Source organism: Danio aesculapii, chromosome 14, assembly GCF_903798145.1.
Source record: "Danio aesculapii chromosome 14, fDanAes4.1, whole genome shotgun sequence".
NCBI lineage: Eukaryota > Metazoa > Chordata > Actinopteri > Cypriniformes > Danionidae > Danio > Danio aesculapii.
The window spans coordinates 24,250,265-24,273,686 of record NC_079448.1 but is presented as its reverse complement, the minus strand read 5'-3'; the positions used below and the strand labels follow the sequence as shown (position 1 = coordinate 24,273,686).

Genomic DNA, 23,422 nt, shown 5'->3' with positions numbered 1-23,422 from the left:
ACATGGGGAAATTTTTAACAAATGTTATAAGGAAAATAATTAAACCATTATGAGTTAAACAATTACATTTTTAAATAAAAAGTTAAAAGGCTTGAGATGTATTGATGGAGATTGTAGGGATGTTGGCCAGATTGGGTAGCTATACATTAAAAAAGGAAAATTAAGACCTGATTTAAAAAGATTTAAGACCTACAACACAATATTTCAGTAAATTTAAGACTTTTTAAGGGCTAAAAGACTTTAAGACATTTTAAGACCCCGCAGATATATATAGATTTACATGGACGTAGGAAGATTGAGACCTGATCACACTGCATTTTTACCTTCTGAGCCTGAGCTTGCTTACGTCATCGAAGAGGTGGCTGTTTAGTTAGGAAGAGAAGCACTCTCACTTAGTACAATGGAGATTGCTTTAGCTATATTGTTCTGTATTATTTTAAGTCGTTTGGGATGCAGCGACTCACAGTCAAATCTTTTGCTGAATAGATCCACCTCTTTTGACGCTCATAAATTTTCGTGAACTTCACCATGGTGCACGTTTTAGGAGGTTTACTGAAGGTGGCAGCTGACCAGCAGCGAGGGGTTTGTATCTTTAATAAACTATGACACAACTATGTTCACAATCATTGAAACGCAAGAATGATTAATAAATCCAGTCCTCCTCAGTTGAGCTTTGCACTCACACTACAAGTCTAACTGAACCGAGCTCTGGACCATCTCTCCCATCCAGGCCAGGGCCACCCAACCGAACCGTACCTGGGCACAGTTGGGAGCACTCACACTTGTCAAACGAACAGGGAAATGAGGCTCAAATGCACCCGGGCACGGTTCAAATAGCCTAGTGTGAGTACACCCTGAATTTCAGAAAATTTAAGACCTTTTAGGGCCTAAAATGCTGAGACCCCGCAGACCCCCTGTGGTATGTTCAGGCTTTATTCATACTATATAAAACATGCTTTGTAGCAGTCACTGTTTACAAAGTAATTTCTTTAATAAGTAATCATATGTGTTAATACCTATTCAAAAAGATTGGCAAATAGGTGGTGACAAGTCACTGTTAAATTGTATCAATCACTTGCTTAAGTGACAAGTGACTGCAATTAAAACAATTGAAATCTTTAACTGAGTCATGAAATAATTCATTAAAACCAGTTAGAAAAAGTAATTTCAATATATGAAATATTTTTAAACAGGTTGTTTAATTGTCTATTCAGAACTGTGGGAGAATCGTAATTAATCCACACCTCTGGTTTAGAATTTTATTTGTATTTATGCATCTAAAAATCTGTAAAAATATATTTAAAAATATTAAAAAACAAAAGTATTTTCATGACTGACCATATGTTTCAGATCAGTAAAAAACAAATAAAACAACTGAACACAAAATCAAAGACGATTATGTTGAAATGCCATGACTGACCTATTAGCTAATCTTGTTTTAAAAATAATCATTCCAGAAACTTTTTTTACTCTTGTACTTACTGTCGGATCTCACCACTGTGATCCAAATGACTTCCTGGACGATCTTTCTTCACTAGAGAGGCAGTAAATCCCATGTTCTATCCATCAAATAAAGGGAAGTTCATGTAAGAACCTACATCATCAACATTTTTCATACTACTCTTTTATATTATTTATAGCTGTTCCAAAACATAATGTACTGAAAGCAAACATAAGTGACTGATTCAGAAAGCCAACTTCCCTGACTCCTCAATAACAAAATGGCAGTCTAAGCAGGCAACTTACTATGGTTTAAAACAGCTTCATATATAAATAATGAGTCCAGATGAAAAATAAGCATGAGCTCACCTCAATCAATCTGATTATATCTCTGGGGCCAGTCACTTCTGGGTCATATTTGATGTGGGCTTTATTAGTTGACAGGGCAACTGAAGCGTAGAGGATGCCCTTCTGTTTCATCAAGTTAGACTCAATTTTATGAACACAAGAGGCACATGTCATCCCTCTGACCTATTGAAAAGAGACAGTGTCCACAAACTTATCTTGATAGAAGAAAAGAGAGTCAAAAATCAACAATAGGACCTGCTGGCATATTTACCACAAGCTCCAGGGATCCATCTGAGCCATCATAATTATCCATGACTGTGGCAGTAAAGCCAAGCTCTCGGATCAGCTCTGCTATTCTCAGAGGATCAATGACTGATGGGCTGTATCGAACCTCAGCTTTACTGGCCATCAGAGCCACCAAAACGGAGTGTATACCTGAGGAAATAATCGTGACAACAAATTAATTACAGCCATAACAACAACAATACACGACATTCAATCAATCAATCAATCAATCAATCAGTTTTGCCATTTTGCGTCAAATTCTGTTTAAGAAATTCAACTCATTTATGGATTTATCATTATTATGTTTATTTTATTCAACTTATTTATGAACTTATCATTATTATGTTTATTCTATTCAACTTATTTATGGATTTATCATTATTATGTTTATTTTATTCAACTTATTTATGGATTTATCATTATTATGTTTATTTTATTCAACTTATTTATGGATTTATCATTATTATGTTTATTTTATTCAACTTATTTATGGATTTATCATTATTATGTTTATTTTATTCAACTTATTTATGGATTTATCATTATTATGTTTATTTTATTCAACTTATTTATGGATTTATCATAATTATGTTTACTTTATTCAACTTATTTATGGAATTATCATTATTATGTTAATTTTATTCAACTTACTTATGGATTCATCATTATTATGTTTATTTTATTCAACTTATTTATGGATTCATCATTATTATGTTAATTTTATTCAACTTATTTATGGATTTATCATTATTATGTTTATTTTATTCAACTTATTTATGGATCCTTATTATGCTTATTTTATTCAACTTATTTATGGATTCATCATTATTATGTTTATTTTATTCAACTTATTTATGGATTCATCATTATTATGTTTATTTTATTCAACTTATTTATGGATTCATCATTATTATGTTAATTTTATTCAACTTATTTATGGATTTATCATTATTATGTTAATTTTATTCAACTTATTTATGGATTTATCATTATTATGTTAATTTTATTCAACTTATTTATGAACTTATCATTATTATGTTTATTTTATTCAACTTATTTATGGATTTAGCATTATTATGTTTATTTTATTCAACTTATTTATGGATTTATCATTATTATGTTTATTTTAATCAACTTATTTATGGAATTATCATTATTATGTTAATTTTATTCAACTTATTTATGGATTTATCATTATTATGTTTATTTTATTCAACTTATTTATGGATCCTTATTATGCTTATTTTATTCAACTTATTTATGGATTCATCATTATTATGCTTATTTTATTCAACTTATTTATGGATTCATCATTATTATGTTTATTTTATTCAACTTATTTATGGAATTATCATTATTATGTTAATTTTATTCAACTTATTTATGGATTCATCATTATTATGTTTATTTTATTCAACTTATTTATGGATCCTTATTATGCTTATTTTATTCAACTTATTTATGGATTCATCATTATTATGTTAATTTTATTCAACTTATTTATGGATTTATCATTATTACGCTTATTTTATTCAACTTATTTATGGATTCATCATTATTATGTTTTTTTTATTCAACTTATTTATGGAATTATCATTATTATGTTTATTTTGTTCAACTTATTTATGGAATTATCATTATTATGTTTATTTTAATCAACTTATTTATGGATTTATCATTATTATGTTTATTTTATTCAACTTATTTATGGATTTATCATTATTATGTTTATTTTATTCAACTTATTTATGGATCATTATTATGCTTATTCTATTTAGATTTTTTGTACTTTGGAGTCACAGATTCCACATTTTGACATCTCTGTTAAATGTCATTTGACCAAGTAAGAATCATATCTGCCACTTTAGCTCTGCTAGCTGAGTAAAAAAGTATTAAAATAAATCCTGCTACGTACATGATTCAATCTAATGATTGCTAATTATCTTATTTCAGATCAAAGTGTGCACATTTTTATTGTTATACTTTGTTTGCATGATTCCCTGAATAGAAGCATTACATTTAGATTTCATTATCTGTTAAGTCTAATCTCTAATTGTCAAAACATTTGAATTATATTTAAGGAATCTGTTCTTTTAATCCATATTAAAGTCCCATATACAGTTGAAGTCAGAATTCTTAGCCCCCTGTTTTTTTCCCCAATTTCTGTTTAGTGGAGAGAAGATTTGTTTTTCAACACATTTCTAAACATAATAGTTTTAATAACTCCTTTCTAATAACTGATTTATTTTATCTTTGCCATGATGACAGTAAATAATATTTGACTAGATAATTTTCAAGACACTTCTATACAGCTTAAAATGACATTTAAAGGCTTAACTAGGTTAATTAGGTTAACTAGGGAGGTTAGGGTAATAGGGCAAATTAGTTATTGTATAAAGATGGTTTGTTCTGCAGACTATCGAAAAAATATATAGCTTAAAGGGGCTAATAATTTTGACCTTATAATGTTTTTTACAATTAAAAATTAAAAAATGCTTTTATTCTAGCCAAAATAAAACAAATACTTTCTCCAGAAGAAAAAAATATTATCAGACATACTGTGAAAATTTCCTTGCTCTGTTAAACATCATTTGGGAAATATTTATTATTAAAAAAATAAATAAAATCCAAAGTAGGGCTAATAATTCTCACTTCAACTGTGTGCCAAGTATTATAACCGTGACATTGTGAATTGGGCTAAGCTAATGTTTTAAATGCTGTCTGATTATGTACTTGCTTTAAAAAATTTTGTGTATTATAGAGTGCAGCTTTAAATATACATTATAAATAAATTTACATAGAGTGTCCCATTATGCTTTTTATATTACTTTTTAAGTAACAATTTAGGTGTTTGTAAAATGTCCACTAAACAAATAACTGTTTTTGAACCGCCTAAAATAATGAATCAGTATATACTGTAGTGTATATACATGTTAAATGGGCCTCTGGAGAGGAAATTCGTATATGGCAATACGTTTTTTGTTTCTGACATGCTCTGTAAGCAGTAGATCAGAGATGCCCATGTAGGGCCCGCAGGTCAAAGTTAGCCCATTGTAACCTTTGATTTGGCCCATCACCCCATCTGAGAGGAGAAGTGAGTATGATGGTGAGGGTTGGGATGAATGCCTTTAACACAGAGATCATCATTTCTAATTTGACATAACCTTTTTTGTTTGTTTTATTGCTGAACTTTGCTGAAAAAAAAAAAAAAAAAGCAAACTGATATTAAATGTTTCAATTAAATGTTGTAAATAAATATCAGAGTTTTAAAAATGTAAATACTGTCACTCGACGGATAGAGAACTATGCAGAAGATATCATAAGCAAATAAAGGCAAAAACTAGTTTAATTCTGTTATAAATGAGAATGTTTTGATTTTATTGCAATAAGTTCACTATTAATTGTAAAAAACCTGCATTGGTTAATATAAAGCAATGTTTTCTAGCCATTTTTAAACATTATTAAATAAACAAGGAAATTACCTATGGCAACTATATTTACCTTCAGCCCTTTAACATTAGCCTCAATCAAGTTTGATTTTTTGGCCCTTCATGAGAAAAAGTTTGGGCACCCCTGCAGTAGCCCACTCAAAAGAGTCTGGTCATCTGACCAATAAGTAGAGTAGGCTCTCAGAAAGAAGGGGTTTAAAGAGGAAAAATTGAATGAACCTTTTCAGACACTTTTAGGAAAAATGTTAATGCTGCAATGTACATTTTAAGAAAAATATTTTTTGATCTTTGATTGATGTAAACCCAGCAGGAGAAATTCCAAACAAAATTAGAAACACACAAAAGGGCAACTTCATGGCATTTGAAAGACCAATGAATACCATATTCGTTCTTGAGGTTCCTCTCAATGTTGGCCACGCAGGAGGCACATGTCATTCCTCCAATCTGGATAAAACATTTGGAAATAGTGTTTGTTGAAGGCTCAGCGTCACTCTCTGCTTCATTCTCCTTCACAGCTGACCGAACAGGAGATAATGATGAGCTCCGGACAGACGGAGATGGGCTTTTGACCACTGAAGGCACCAATGAATTTGTCTCTGTAAACATGATTGGACAAAGTGACCTGCATGTTGGTTTCAGTGGAAATGACAATTTAGAAAATGACAATTTTATTTCCTGATATACCAATTACTCATGTAAAAACAGAAATGGAAACAATAAAAGGAATAGAAATTGGAAAAGAAAAAAAATTGAAATTGAAAAAAAACAACAAAAACTGCTTTGCCAGAATCTTCTCAGTCATTTTATATACAGATGAGGCAAAATCAAATAGCTTTGCATAGCATCCTTAAGACAACGTTAGATGCTATCAGAATAGGACAAATGTCTAAATACGGTTGTTAGAAGAATGTCAAAAAACAGTCAAAAATATATTTTCATATTTTATATACATTACATATTGTAGAGAAAAGCCTATTTGAACTATTAATATTGCAGCAATCTTATTAATTTTCAACTGTTTATTTTCTATGCAGATTTTTATAGCATTGCATCAAGATGACTTGCATTTCTATATATTCAATACATACCCAAAAATAAATAACCCAAACACACCTCAGAACTGACAAATGGGAAGGAAATATGCTCCACAATATGACAATAGGGTCTGGGACAAGGCCAGAAAACCCCAGTGAATTATTTATTTATTTATTGTGTGTGGTTAAATATGAAAGGACATTGGATAAAAATTGGACAACATGGTATGAATTTGAGTAATTAAATACTCAAACCTGCTGAAACATGACAACAAAGCTCTTCATTTGTTTATGCTTCTCATTACAATTTTTGATGTTGAGTGAATACAGATTTATCCAAATGAACAATAATATATATTATTTGAGTTTTTTACATTGTAAGGTGCAATTCTGAGGGATCAGGTCTGACTCTGCCTAGGTGTGAGAGACAGTGTCATTCCTCGAAAGCAATGAAAATGTTAGGGAACGTGAAACCTCAGGATCTATTCAAGACCCTGAAACAAGATTTTCAACTAAACTTGTCATGCTAGCTTTTTGTTTTTACTCCCATACACTTCTAGACGTGCTTTATGCTCGTCTGATGCTGGTCTTTTAACTGCCCAGTCAACACGGCTAAAATCAATAGGAGACCGGGAATTCTCTTCATTGGCACCTAAATTGTGGAATTCTTTACCCTCTGATATTCGCAATGCAGAATCCCTGAGTATTTTTAAATCATCTCTTATAACTTACTTTTTTTGAGTAGCTTTTATTTGACTTTTATATGATTTTTAGATCTCTTATTATTAAACGTGTTTTAAACTATTTTATTATTAATTTCTTTTTTTATCCTTGTGTTATTTACTGCTGTACATTTTATGTCTGTGAAGTGCCTCGAGATGCTACTTTTAAAGGCGCTATATAAAAATGTGCCATGCTGCACTAGTTTACATTTTTCGATGAAGAACACAGCCACGGTGAGTTCTCATTAAACACTGTAAAAAAAGCAGGGTTCCATACAATTCCTTCATCCTGTCCCAACACAAATAAGTTAACTAAATCTTTTTTTTTTTTTTTACAAATTTAAGTGGATTGAACATAAAACAATTAAGTTGTCCCCCCCAAAAAAATCTTAAGAACTGTGCTGTTTCAATGCATTTTAAATAAGTAGTTTAAACAAGCAGCACACGTTATTTTTTGAGTGAAGGATTCTGCTTTGAAGATACACGAAATGTCTCCTGGTCAATCTCTTTTTCAATTCACAACAATACTTATGCTCTATGTATGTTAAGGAACAATTCACTTTTTTGGAAAAGGTTCATTTTACAACAAGGTTAAACAGTCGAGCTTTAACATTTTTGAAGCCATACATTCAATCTCCAGGTCTTGTAGGTGCACTTAGTTTAGTTTAGCATAAACCCAGATGCACTCGGTAGGGTGCAGAGAATAGTGTCAGGCAGCCGTGTGTTTAGACTATCCTGTCACAAAATGCGGCAAAAATCCTACATGACGGTAATAGTTTGATTGAGGTGTTTAAATTCGGAGAGCAGCATTTACAGTGGATCTTTCAGTCTATAATATTGTAGTGATATTAACAATGTTAGTAACTAAATCATTTCGACTAAGCTAGGTCTTTAAAAACTGAAAGAGTACTGCTGACGATACTAACGAACTTTGCCATCTGAACAAACATTAACAAGAACACTGATCGCTCATTTACCAAATCCTTAGAGATAGGACAATCAACACCAACTGGAACCGCACCTTTTTTAAAAGGAGACGAGCAGCAAATCCGGATTTCTCCATTTCCAGATGCGAAAAAAAATGTTCCTTACAAATGTATTTTTGTCACGTGTTAGCAGATCACAGCAATACACACATGAGTCCAATTGCGCTCTCATAGCGGGGTATTGAAAACAAAACCTTTGTTGCAGCACATTTATAAACACAACACTGACGACCCATGTCTCCAAGCAATTCTTTTTGTTTTAATTACCGTTGGCAACACAACGGTCTCTCTGCCGTCTGAACATTGTAACATGTAAAAACAGTCTTCGAAGCTATCATGCATATTCATGAAGTTGTACCTCATTCACAATAGTGTGTGCTGATTGGTTAGAACCAAATCTTTCTCTTGAATTAATGATGAAAACTCAAAGACGTCACATTGTGCCCACCAGTACAGACATCTAGTCTCCACACTGGAATTTACACAATCATCTCATCGCTGTGACGTAGCTTCAAGAACAAGTTTCAAACCGGAGGAACGAATTTGCTCGAAACAACCAATTTTCACATTTTTTTGTGAAATATATATTAGTGTCCTAATAGTGTTTTTAGCAGCGTGGGATATATATCACTGTAAAATTCTTGAAAAATGTGTTTTGGTGTTTCGTGCCCCTTTAAATCTTGACACTTCTGTAATTACATCATGTACTACTAAGACCTAGTTGCCTACCTACCCACTTGCTATAAATCTCACAATTCAGGTTTTTTAACATAAGGCAAGGGCTGCGTCAGGGCTATTTATGACCAAAAGGCAATATAAAGCGGCACTGTTCTGTTACCCAGCCTATAAACTGTCAGTAATGAAGACACATAGAAGAGAAAATGTGCCCCCGTGAGATACAAAAAACACTTACCAGGCAGAAAAGCATCAAAGCCCATGTCCTCTACAGCAGTCCTCAGCTCCTCAGGGGAAGTCAATAAAGGGTCATATTCAAAGGTTCCCTGATGATTGGCCAATGACACTTGGGCTGATCTCACTCCTTTCTTCTGGGAAAGTGTGCCCTCAATGGACTGAACACAGGAGCCGCAGGTCATGCCCTCAATGTGGATCTCAGCTACTGATACCAATGGCTGGAGAAAGCCTGGCTCTGGGGAAGTTGGTATGATGGCTTTAAAATTCCCTGGAGGAAGAGCCTCGATGGCTTTCTGCAGCTCCGCCGCTGAGACTTGTTTTGGGTTGTGCTGAATGGAAGCCTGTCTGTTCTCCAAGGACACAACTACTGAAGTCACCGCAGGCAGCTTGGATATATTGTCCTGAATGTTTACCACACACGAGTTGCAGTGCATTCCTGTAACCTGAAATAGTGTCGTGACTGTGGAATCTGCAGGCGGCTCAGAAAGCTTCTCCTCAGTCTGTTTTGGAGCACTGAGTAATCGCTCTACTTCACTAGCTGACAGCTTTAACTGACGAGGTTTAGACTTGACAGTGGCCTTGAAACCAGCCACCTCAATCTGCTTCACAATCTCATCCGCTGTGATGATATAAGGCAGGTAAACTACGGCAGCCTCTTGAGATTCTAGAGAAACTGAAACAAGCGCAGAAAAAATGAATAAATTAAATAATATAATATAATAAACATATTAATATCAAATTTTAAAAAACAACAACATTATGTTAATATTATGTTATGTTAACAATATATGTAATCAAAGAATGATTCATTAAATGATAATAATAATTATTATTATTATTATTTAATCCCTCTCAGAGAGACCTGTAGAATAATCAAAGAGCAGAATGTCAGATCATAAAGAATTTAAAAAATATACACTACTGGTCAAAAGTTTGGGGTCAGCAGGATTTTTAAATGTTTTAAAACAAGCTTCTCTTGTTCACCAAAGCTGCATTTATTTCATCAAAAATACAGTACAAATTGTGAAATGTTATTGCACTATAAAATAACTGTTGAAAAGAAGTTTAGCATTTAATTTAAACATTTAATCAGTGATTTAAAGAACCCCTATTATGGGTTTTTAAAAATGACCTTAGATGCAGTGTGTAACACAGCTCTAAGTGCAGTGAAATAACCAGCTATGGCTCAAATCTGAAAGTGCACCGTGTTTAAAACTATTGATTCATCTATAAAAGAGTCGACTCATGGTGGTTCAAATGAATCGCCTCTGTAACGAGTCTTTAGCCGTGTCGGCGTGACGTTGATACGGAACTCAAGCCCCACCCATTTTTCTTGCACGCACAGACCCGGGAAAATTGAAACCCACTGCCCCGCCCACAAACACTAGGAAAAAAAAAAGAGGAAGACAAGCACTGTAGCGGATCCCAGTTGAATCAAGTAGTGAAAATGCTGTGCTCTGAAGTGTGAGGGAAAGTGTTATTTTCCCTACCCAAAGATGAGGCTGGGAAGAGTCAGCGGTTGAAGTTTATTTTTGCAAAAATACCTCAGGATTATAGCCTCAGCCTTGTGCTGTATTCCCGTCATTTTTTCTGATGAGTGCTCTGGAATCTACATGCTTACAATGGGGGATTCATCGGCCATTTGTTACAGAAAGGATCAGAAAAGACTATTGATGTGTGGGACTTTGTCAGAGCATGACAGGAACTTCACAGTACAGTTCATGGATCAGTTCCTTCCCCCCTTTCACAAGTGTAAGTAAGTGCAATTAAAATGGTTGCCTCCTTGTTTTCTCTAGCTTGAAAATTATGTATTGTGTTTTTTTTACTTGTAACCGCTTGTACTGTATCTGGTTAACTCTTTATATTCTCATATCTCATCTAAAGCTGAATCGCTAAAAAATAATGAATCGCTAAATAAATCATATGGGAGTCATTTGTTCCCAAACCCCTCCTTAAGAAAGCAGTACGCGTCGTGTTTTCAGCGTGGCTTTAGATGAGATATGAGAATATAAAGAGTTAACCAGATACAGTACAAGCGGTTACAAATAAAAAAAACACAATACATAATTTTCAATTTTGACCTTGCATGCATAATAGACTGTTGTTGGAGACCCCCAAAACCAAAATATGACCCTTTTTAATGCATAATAGGGGCTCTTTAAAGATGTATTTTCAGCTTCATTACTCAAGTCTTCAGTCACATGATCCTTTAGAAATCACTCTAATATTAATAATAATTATTATTATTATTAATATTAATGGTAATAGTAATAAAAGCAATAATGACTGGAGCAATTATTACATTTGAAACTACATACAATAAGAAAGTAGTTATTTAAACCTTGATGAACAAAACTATTTTAAATTTTCTTTTAAAAAAATACATGAAAAAAAAACTGACCCCAAATTATTAACCGGTAGTGTATATTAATTAGGATTATGGTATGAAAAAAATGCTATAAAATGCCACAGTTAGGAATTCTAGTATTCTGACAACACTAATTACTTTGTCACTAACCATAAATTAACTGCATAATTATTTTGAAAGTGTTCAATAGAATTTTGTGATCATGACACACGGCCAACCTTATGCAAAGTAAACTTTAGAGAAATGTACACTCATAAAATGAGGATGAAATTTTAAACATTGGTACAAATGACTACTGATTTCAGTACAGCTACAATTTTATTGGAAAACGTTACAACTAAATAGGATGTGAGAAATAGAAAACCATGTTCATTGCATGACCCTAAAATGTATAGATTGTGCAAGCTCTCATTTCTTATCTGCATTTACTGGCAGTAAGATGTCAACGAGTTTAAACTTCATTTTATGATTTAAACTTCCTATTGTGTGACATAATTCACAGATAAATGTTAAAGTTCAAAGTTCAAACACTGAAAATTGCTTTACTCAAGCAAAGGTAAAATCACAGCCTTCAAAACCACTATACCTTTAATCTTCTCAACCCCTTTTAGCTTCCCAATCTTTCCCTCGATGGTTGTAGTGCAGGACAGACACACCATTCCTTCAATCCGCATTTTCACTGCCTCAACTCCACTGGAGCTGCGAGAAGTCGACCCTTCTATTGGGCTGAGCGGTAGCCCACAGGCTGCGTCGGGAGCCAGGCACTTCATCACTTCCCCAAGCTGGTCCTCACTGACCAGAGATGGGACAAACGTAACAGCAAGGTCTTGGTTATCAGCACTCTCCTGAGTCTCAATCACCCCTTTCATCTGTGTCAGTGTGCTCAGAGCTTGTTGGACAGAGTCTGCGCTACAGCCTGCTTTGCTGAAGACTTTGGTTTCTGTTTGAACTGGTGTTGATGTAGTGTTTGTCAGGCTACACTCAAAGCCCATATCCTCAATGGCATCTGCTATGGATTTTGGAGTGTGTTGAGTGTGGTCATATGTCACTGTCGCATTGTTCCGCTCCAGAGACACCTGTGGAACAAAATAAATGCCCCAATTTACTAAATTCGCATGACAGTGCAGCCATAAAATTGCAAATGAAAGAGGAAACTTCTGCTGATGATTGTAATGACGATGCACAAATAAAGGAAAGCAGAGGCATCAGCTCATTTCCTTAATGACTAAGAAAGTGCATGAAACAGCACAAATTAAACATTTAGTAATCAATATTCAAAACTGGGATACCATTATCTTCTTGAATTCCACATAAACGAACACAAGTTGAAAAACTTCTGTCACACATTGTCTTGTTCTAAGCTTTCCTCCTATATTACATTCTAGAGATACGTACAGCTAGATTAGGGTGCAAATACAGTCAAACTGACTAATGCGAACTTTAGTAAATCATGTTGCATGTTTCATTCCAATAATCTCCTCAAGAAATTTTGCAAAGTTAACTGCATCCACATATATTTTTTTTAATAATTTATTATTATTTTATATTATTATTTATTTATATTTTTTTTTAAAAAGTGTCTTTTTTCAATGACACAATAGGCTAGCTCATCCTGATAGTAAATCTGCTCTGTAATGTGCTAACTTGTCCTCTAAAACAGTACACTTCAAATTGCCCAATAAAAGCTATCCAGAACAGCATTGTTCCAGTAACCAGAAATTGCACACGTGCATGTGGTTGCATAAAACATTATTGCAGATGTACTAAAATTAAGATATTCAGCCAGCGTGTGTATCAGTGAAGAGTGTGTAACACCAAACACCAACTGAAGGCAATTGTTAAATCACCTCTTTTAGAAATGTTCCTGCTAGCTAGTGTGCTGGAATTATGAAGTTCAACTCTTACTTGACATTTAATGTCGATGATGAGTGACCGTACAAAATCACTCCCTGACATGAGACGGCGCTTAATGAAAATGAATGAAATTGTCCAGTACACAACGTGGAGCTGTGCAACTTTTTATTTGCGTGTTTTTCATGAAGGCTTTTTCACATCTACAAACAGCTGGTCAAAAATTTGCAAGAAAGAAAGTGCAACTGTAACTTCTGCAGCAGCTCAAGGAAAGGGAAAAAAATCAAGTAATTTTGTGCATCGGTGTGCTCACTCACACTAGCACCCTTTGTTTAGTCATGAGGTTTTAGACGTCAGTGATAACTGCACGTGATAAACTTTCTTGTGTGCATGATGAGCCTTAAGGTTTTTGTCTCTGTTGTGAAGTAACAGTAAAATTGTTAATCACTAAAACCCACTTTTCTTCTCATAAACTCAGAAATAATCATGCCAATGCTTTATTTTCTCATAGTTTAACAAGTCAAAACAGTCACAGTTTTATCAATAGGCAGCAGATTTTAAGTTCCTGAACTCCAAGTTCCTGAATTTGAACTGAAGCAGTAAACAGGATACAAAACCAGAAAGTAAACTAGAATAATTGTTTCTCTGATAGTTTGACATTTATTCAGCTTAATCATCACAAGAATAAACAACTTTTTAAATTAAATCAGTAAACAGTTGAAATAGTATTAATATTTCACAACTGTATTTTTTTAACAAAGTCGATAAACCAAAATTTTTCACCTGGCAAATAAGATTATTCTACATTTATTATATGTAGCTTTAGCCCACAATTATTGGAAAAAGAAGTATTGCTTTTAAGCACATTTTGCTAAAAAGGCTTGATCATTACACTTGCACATGAGTGTGACGATGAACCCAATGTGATTCCTCAGGCAGCTTAGTCTGGTGACTTACTCCTATCATCACATGACCCTTAAACCCTGAAATCTCACGAATAAACTGGAAGTTTGTTTCTGCACAATTAGCACAATTTTAGAGTTGCTTTTTGTGTTTAGTATATTGACTGCTCACTCAGAAAGAGACATATTGTTTGTCACATTCATAGTATTTAGCATGTGCCAGTACTGGTCAATAGTAATACAAGCAGTTGGCTTTTCAAAGGTTAAAACAGCATCTTAGACAAACAACTGATTCAATTATTTTGCTTTTTGACCCTTGTCTGCAGGGCAAATGGGTTTTAAGGAAAAGGGCAGGACAAATTTCCAATAATTAGGTTGTGTCTAAGTTCAAAATACGGGTGGCCTTCTTCAATTATGTGGCAGTTGCTGGAGGGTAGGCTCTGGTAAATATTATTACCACCATATATTGCTGTCAAATTGCTTTGTCAGCCTCCCAGAGAAGCCTGGAGTGTATCTCATACAATGATTCATGGAAAACGACACCTGGAAATTTAATCTGTGGCTCAGCTACATTTATGCGCTTGTTTAGGGATACAGGATGACATTTACAACATGATGGGAAAGTTTAAAAGCTGGTGCTTTGAAATGTGTTAAGGTGTCAGCCTAAAAATAATACAAAGTACATGTGATCATTTCATATATCAATGTTAAAAAATAAATATAATTTTTAAAAGAGATCCCTTGAAATTTCGCAATTTCTATTAATTTACTAAATGTATTATACATGTGTTAGAGTAAAATAATATTGTTTGTTTAATTCTATTAAAGTCTGAAAACCTTTTCTTTCAAGTTCCCAATAAAATATTGTCATTTATAATGTTTGTGTGATGATTGAGAATGAAAATAAAGGTTATTTCACTAAATATTGATTTCTGAACTCTTTACACATTATATATTTTCAAACTGCAAGTATATGTCACCAGTAGTTTACAAAATATTAAATAAAATGTTATTTTACCTAAACAAATAACTATCAATCATAAATCCAAAGAAAATGAGAATATTTATTAACAAAGTTGAACACTGTTGCCTTGCTTAAAATTTATGAGTAAAATAAAAATAATAATAATAATTTGGATATAATTGTGTTTTTTTACTAAATGTTCTATTAAATTTCACAATATCACTGTTTCTTTGGTGTTTCAATCAAATAAATGCCTTATTTGTTAACATAAGAGACTTCCTTTCAAAATATCAAAAAAGCTTATCAAATTTTGAAAAGCACATTGAGTAATGCCTTTTGACCCAATAACAAATATTGCACACAATGTTTAATTAATATTCACTGAAAGAAAATTATAATAGGCTGTTAGTATATTTTACATTTTCAAAGAGTTAACATTTTTGTTTCTTTGGTGTAATTAGCATCCATATCTCTAACCTGTATATGAAAGACTCCTGGCAGACCTCCAATCCTGCCTTCAATGGACTGTACACAGGAGCCACAGGTCATGCCCTCAACCCCTAGTGTCAGACGACACAGGTTAGTGCTCAACGCCATTCTTCGTCTGGAAGATGAAAAACATGAAAAAACTTAAGAGGTTTTACAGACGGATGTGCAAAACTGACATACAAACGTGCACTGGATACACATGCAGCTTTCTGACCCACAATCATCAGTCATTTTAATTTTAAGGCTTTTTCTTTCTACTTCTTTTTTTTCCACATTCAAGTCAAATTTTTATCTTATCCTATAAATAAAAAATGAGGCTGTCCAAACTTAGCCACCTTAAGCGCTAAATGTTACTGATACACTTTAATTGCACTTTATTTACAGCATAGAAGTACATTAGAATTTATATATAAACAATGGCTTTTATTATTTATATTTTGTTTTTTCAGAGCTGCATTTTTTTAGACTTTATCATAATTCCTCCATATGCTTTTCTAGCAACAAGTGAATCTAAAACATACAATACAAATAAAGCTAATTCTGAATGAAACCTACGTATGCCACATGGTATTTTAAAGTACTAGTAAAAATACTATAGTGTTATGAAGATGCAAGAACAAAAGATGGTACAGTACAGTATATAAAATGCTAATTAAATAATAGCAATACAATATCAGCCTCATATTAAATACACTGCTGTCTAAACTTACCCACTAAACACTCTGAAATTGAATGTTTCGGACACATCTGAATCAAGCTTTAATTAAAGCACCTCTTCTATGAGAAACATAAACGTGACTTACACAAACGTACGCTAGAACAAATCAATATTTACACAGTCTGACATCACAAACCCGGGCAGTTACTGTACATCTGAATTAGGGCTACACGATATTGAGGTAAATTTGGTTTTATGTTCACACATTCTGACATTCTCCTTAAAAATATAAATAATTTCATTTTCAGAGGTTTTCTTTGCAAACACCAAATAGTGAAATCATATTAGCAGCCAATGACAATCAAAGTACAGCATTGTTCACCGTCAAATAAATAGTGCTAGTGTTGCTTTGAATCCATGTTTACATGATTTTAGGCCACATATTGAAAAGAACCATGCTAAACAATATAGAGAGCATGTCCCAAGATGTCACTGAATGAATGTGCGAATATAAAACCAACTTTACCTCAATCTGCACGATATAGGAACTATCTGACATTTTGTTTTTGTTGCAATATATACTGCGATATGAATAAAACTTCACCAGAATATTTGAATAGCTCTATTTAGAAAGATTTAATTATTTTAGATTGACTGGGATGATCAAGTCTTTTTCTATGCAGTGGAAATATCACAAATTGCAAGCAAATATAAATATGACAGATCAAAAATAAAAGTTAAACATACAGTGAAAATTTCACTCTGCTATTGGTGTAATTTGCCATGACTCCACAAATCTCATGCATTCTCAACTGTTGTGCTGATCGACTATAATCGCAACTCAACATTGCATATCCTGCGATGTGACTATGCTATTGTGAACACACACATTGCAGTATCGATGCTGAAACTTTACATTGATCAGCCCTAATCTGAATACAACTTTGACAAAAAGTCAAAGTAAAAACAACAAAGTAAGTATAAAATCTCAACCCTGCTGAATCCCATTTTGAATTCAATTCTTCAAAACAAAAAACTTTCCGATAAGTTATAATGATAATATACCTACAATAACGACAGTGTCAAGCTTTTGTTTTATTACTGATAACGATAACGATACTATAACGATAATATACCGACAATAACGTTAGTGTCGGGGTTTGTATTTTTACCAATAAGGTATAACAATAATATACTGACAGCGTCAGGGATTGTATTTTTAATAGAGGTAAAGTTGGTTTTATATTCGCACATTTGTTCATTTAGTAGTCCCTATATTGTTTACCCTGTTACTTTGAATATTCGATTGGAATTAGCATGCAAATATGACTTCTAAACAACATTAACACCGTCTAATTTACTGTGAACAATGTTGTACTTTGATAATCATTGGCTGCTAATATGATCTCCCAATTTAGAATTTGCAAAGAATACTTTTCTGAAATTATGTTATTAGGGAGAATGTCTGAATATCCGAATATAAAATCAACTTTACCTCTATGTATTTTTACTAAGAAGATATACAGATAATATACCGACAATAACAATAGTGTCAATGTTTGTATTTTTACCGATAAGGTATAATGATAATACACCGACAATAACGATAAGTTTATATCTGTTCAACATTCATATTAAACGCATTGTAACAAAATACATTTTAAAGCATTTATTAACCCTATACTTCATTCTCACTGCGTCATTCACAAAACAATTACTAAAGTACCACATTTAAAAAAAAAAATAACATAGACCAGAACTTACATAAACAAACAATCAACAGTTGTATTCTTATTAATAAACGTCAAGACAAATAAATACTGTAACAAAAGTTTTGCTCATCGTAAAAGCGAATGGATTAGCCTTATTATGCATTACATCATCAACTAATATAAACTCTCCAAGCAATACAGATTAGCTTTATTATGAAGCTAATCTCTTTCGCTTGGAGAGTTGAAAATATAATAATAACCCCATGACCATCACTTGTCTTACATGATTTCCAAGGTATTAAAGAACCCAACATTTGAAGTGTCATTAGCTAGAAACAAACATTTATTCTATAAATAACGTAAGCAGAAAGAGTCCTTTGATGCAGATGTGGGATGTTTGCTCTTGAGCCTAAAGCTAACAATAAACCACAGACACGAAGAGCAACAAAACAGCTGGATTTCTTTACCTTTCGTGCGAAGTGCTGATGCTGAGTCACAGGACCAACAAGTTTAATCCTCATAGGACGCTGTTGTCACCAGTTAGGTAAGTTTTACTGTCACTTTTACGGTGACAGCAGTTCACTTAGCTGGCTAACATACACTTTGTTAGTCTCCAGCAGCCAGTAAGTCCTCGCTTCCTTAAAACCTATGGGGTAAGCTGCCCCCATCGGACAAAACCCAGCCTTGTGTGGTGTGTGGAGACAGCAGGAGAGTGTGTGCTTACAGAAGTCACGCTGAAGAGTGTTAAATCCATGCGGAATGTTTGCTATCTCGATGTCGCTCGGGCGCACGCTCCGCGACGTACCCAGTGTGTTCGAGAACATCATCAACCGCTGCCAAATGCGCAGTCTCGATAGGCGTCGTGGCAGATTCAAGAGCTTCAGTAAAGCGTATTTTTGGAGCTGTTTGTAGCTTCGTATAAGGGCTTGAGATGTATCAGATAGTATTTTATTAGAGCGACTAGGGAACAAAATTAATGCCCAAAGTATTTGAAATTAAAAGCTTGCTGAATAGCATTATTTGTAAAAATAATAATAATAATAATAATAATGCATTCAATTAACAAATGCTTGTATTTTTTAAATGACGTGAATTGTCAGGGTTTTATTGACGACGAAACTGGCAAAAACAATAAATAAATGAATACGCAAATAAATGAATTTGTAAATACACAAATTCCTGTATAAATAAAACCATAAATAAATAAATACGCAAATAATTGAATAAATACACAAATTTCTTCATAAATAAATCAATAAAAAATAAATACGCTAATAAATGAATAAATAAATAAATAAATACATAAATTACTGCATAAATAAAACAAAACAAATAAATACGCAAATACATAAATAAATGTTTATATAAATCTACAAATTCCTGCATAAATAAATATACAAATAATTAATAGGGGGGTGTGAAAGGGGGAAAATCTACTTTTAGTTTAGCATTTTCTTATCCCCCAACATCAGTGTAATTTATTTAATTTTTTAATCTGCCTGCACTATTTATATATTTAATAATGCAGGAATTAGTGGGTATTTAATATATATTTGTTTATTTATTTGCATATTTATTTATTGTTTTATTTATGCAGAAATTTGTGGGTTTATTAAATAATTATTTTATTTATTTGCATATCTATTGTTTATTGTTTTTGCAGGTATCGTCCTCCATAGGGTTTGTAAGTCCTGAGAGCTGTTTATTTAAGCTGTGAGTATTTAAACAAAAAGTATTTCACATACATTTTTATACTGAAATGTAATACTTCATATTCACCTTCCAAATTTCACTTCCAAAATATTAATTTCTGGTTATATTTATTTATGGAAGCAAATTTTTATAGTGAAGTAAAATGAACTGAAAGTAAATCACTTAAAAGTGATTCTGGAAGGTGAATATGAAGTACTGAATTTAGCTAAGTATAAAAATATGAGTTAAATATTTTTAGTTGACAGCTTAAAAAACAGGTATGTTAAATTCCAGGACCTAACAATACAAAGCCTAAATACAAACCAAAAGAGTGCTATTCAACAAGCTTTTTATTTCAAATACTTAAATTATTTAATATTTTAATTAACTAATAATTTTGTTCCATACGTCATTTTAAGAGCCACAGTCATTTTTGTAAAGAACTGAACCTTATTTGTATAGGTGTGAGGGTCAAAACAGATCCAAATACATTAAAAAGGACTATTAAAATACATCCCCCTTTCTCAAATGATATGTTTTGCAGTGTCTTTGGAGGGGAAAATTGGTAGACTTAATTATAAATGGTTTGTTTTTATATTAAAATATAAAAAAAATCATAAAATAAAACATTAACTCACTTTCCTTCAAACCTGCAGCCTTCTTGTTGTAAGGCAACCATGACCCAAAATAATAAACTCATCAAATCATCAATAATCACTCAAAAATAATTACATTCTGAAGGACAGTATGATGCTGAAATAATTACTGCTAAAGGAAAAATACAATATTATCTTAGGCAAAAATATATGCACAAACATTGAGAGGGATCTGGATGCAGACCTGGTGCAGATACAATCTGAGCTGCATGCAATCTTTTAATGGGCTCACTTAACCCCATCCCTAACTCTACACCTCACGGTAATGTCACTAGAGTGCATTGTGTCTGACATTGCAATGCTGAGAGACGCAATCTCAGCTTGCATTATAAAGGCTGTATCCAGATACTATTGCAAACATTAATATCTAATAAATTATGATATACAGTGATCTGAAAGAGCTTTTGCCCCCTTACTGATTTATATATATATATATATATATATATATATATATATATATATATATATATATATATATATATATATATATATATATATATATATATATATATATTATTATTATTATTATTATTATTATTTTTTTTTTTTTTAATTTATTTATTTTTTTTTTTTTGTCACACTTTAATGTTTCAGATCATCAAACTTTGAATATTAGTCAAAGATAACTCAAGTAAACACATCATACAGTTTTTAAATAAAGTGTTTAATTATTAAATGACAGGACAGGAGTGGCCGGTCAACCACAATTACCCCAAGAGAGCAGCGACAACTCATCTAAGAAAAAAACAACAACATCCAAAGAACTGCAGCCCTCACTTGACTCTTGACTTAAGGTGAAGTGAACATGCCTTCACCATAAGAACAAGAATTTTTGGGCAAAAATAGTTTGTATGGCAGAGTTCCAAGAAGAAAACCACTGCAGAGCAAAAAGTACATAAAGGCTCGTCTCAGCTTTGCCAGAAAACATTTTAAAGATACCAAAGACCTTTGGGAAAATACTCTATGGAATGAAAATACAAAAGTTACACATTCTGGAAGGTGTGTGTTCCAGTATGTGTGGCATAAAAATAAAACCGCTGTTTTGCTGTTTCAGTACTTGGTGGACTTGCTGTGATAAATAGAACCATGAATGTGCTGTGTACCAAAATATCCTGAAGGAGAATGTCCAGCCATCTGTTAGTGACCTCAAGCTAAACCAAACTTGGGTTCTGCAGCAGGACAATTATCCAAAGCTTATTACCAGCATTTCCAATTCCAAATGACTAAAGAAAAACAAAATGAAGACTTTGAAATGGGCTAGTCAAAGTGCTGACCTGAATCCAACTGAGATGTTGTGGCATGATCTTGAAAAGGCCAAGAATGTTACAACAATTCTGCAAAGATGAGTGAGCCAGAATTCCTCCACAGCGCTGTAATTGCTTATTAAAAATGCTTGATTGTACATATACACATCTAATGAGGGATGTAATGAAACATATGGAACTAGAGAAAATCAGATTCTCCCTAAAAAAGAAAGAAGACAAATTCTATAAAATCTGGCAACCTTTCATGGCTTACTTCAAAGACATAAATTCGACAGGAAATAGTCAAATTGAAGAGGATTAGACCAATTTAGTTTAAAAACAGAAGAGTATTATTATTTTATTTTAAATTTTCTTTACTCTTAATTATTTAATATTGTATTTATTATTTGTTTTCTTTTTGTAATTTTAATTTCAATTCAAATTCTTTTTTTTAATTTTTTTAATATTATTTATTTATTTTTATTATTATTATTATTATTATTACTATTTTTTGTATTAATCTATTATTACCATATTTATATACAGATTGTTTGTATATTACACGCTTTATTGTCAATTGTGGTGTGAATGTTTGTGTTTGTTAGTCCAAAGATGTAAGTTGTTGTGTTATAAAATCAAAAAACAATAAAGAAAGTTATATAAAAAAAAATGCTTGATTGCAGTTGTTGCTGTTAAGGATTGCCCAATCAGTTATTAAGTTTAGGAGGCAAACACTTTTGCATACAGGGCTACATAGTTTAATGTTTTGTTTTTCCTTAATAATAAAAACCTTCACTTAAAAACTCCATGATGTGTTTACTTGTGTTATTTCAATAAAACATTAAAATGTGACAAATGTGCAAAAAATAAGAAATCAGTAAGGGAGCAAACACTTTTTTACACCACTGTGTAGGTGGCACGATGGCTCAGTGGCTAGCAGTGTTGCCTCACAGCAAGAATGTCCCTGTTTGTTATATACATATATATATATATATATATATATATATATATATATATATATATATATATATATATATATATATATATATATATATATATATATATATATATATATATATATATATATATATATATTTATTTATATATATATATATATATATATATATATATATATATATATATATATATATATATATATATATATATATATATATATATATATATATATATATATATATATATACAGTGCATACAGGGGTTAGACAATGAAACTGAAACACTGGCCAATTTAGTGTTCAGAGCTTCACTGATTGAATAATAATAGAATAATCACCAAGAAGAATGAGCCACATCCAACATGAGTAACTGTGGATTCAAAAGGATCAGTCTGAAAGGAAATGCCCATGTACTAACCCAAATTGTATACAAAAACATAAAACCACAGCTGCTCATCCCATTGCAGAATTAAATGTGCACCTTAACTCTCCTGTTTCCACCAAAATTGTCGGGAGCTCCACAGGGTCAATATACATGGCTGGGCCAATGTTGGTTGCAATGGTGCCAGCGGCAAAAATCTTGGGCTGTGGACAATGTGAAACATGTTTTGTTTTCTGATGAGTCCACCTTCACTGTCTTTCCCACATCTGGGAGATTTACGGTGTGGAGAAGCCCCATAGAATTGTACCACCCAAACTGTTTCATGCCCATAGTGAAGCATGGGGGAGGATCAGTGATGGTTTGGACTGCAAT

The 23,422-nt window shown here is 32.5% G+C and overlaps 1 protein-coding gene across 1 annotated transcript in view; it reads right to left on the bottom strand.

The window, feature by feature from the left end:
* atp7a (ATPase copper transporting alpha) overlaps positions 1–18,922 on the bottom strand; it is a 44,988-nt gene extending 26,066 nt beyond the window's left edge. The window contains exons 1-8 of the mRNA XM_056471748.1: positions 18,588–18,922; positions 15,739–15,865; positions 12,131–12,620; positions 9,178–9,849; positions 5,903–6,118; positions 2,060–2,223; positions 1,810–1,971; positions 1,483–1,559 (exon numbers count right to left, since the gene is read on the bottom strand). Coding sequence (XP_056327723.1) covers positions 1,483–1,559; positions 1,810–1,971; positions 2,060–2,223; positions 5,903–6,118; positions 9,178–9,849; positions 12,131–12,620; positions 15,739–15,858 — 1,901 coding nt within the window. The 5' untranslated portion in view covers positions 15,859–15,865; positions 18,588–18,922. The remainder of the gene's footprint in view (positions 1–1,482; positions 1,560–1,809; positions 1,972–2,059; positions 2,224–5,902; positions 6,119–9,177; positions 9,850–12,130; positions 12,621–15,738; positions 15,866–18,587) is intronic.
* Between the last annotated feature and the right edge of the window lie 4,500 nt (positions 18,923–23,422).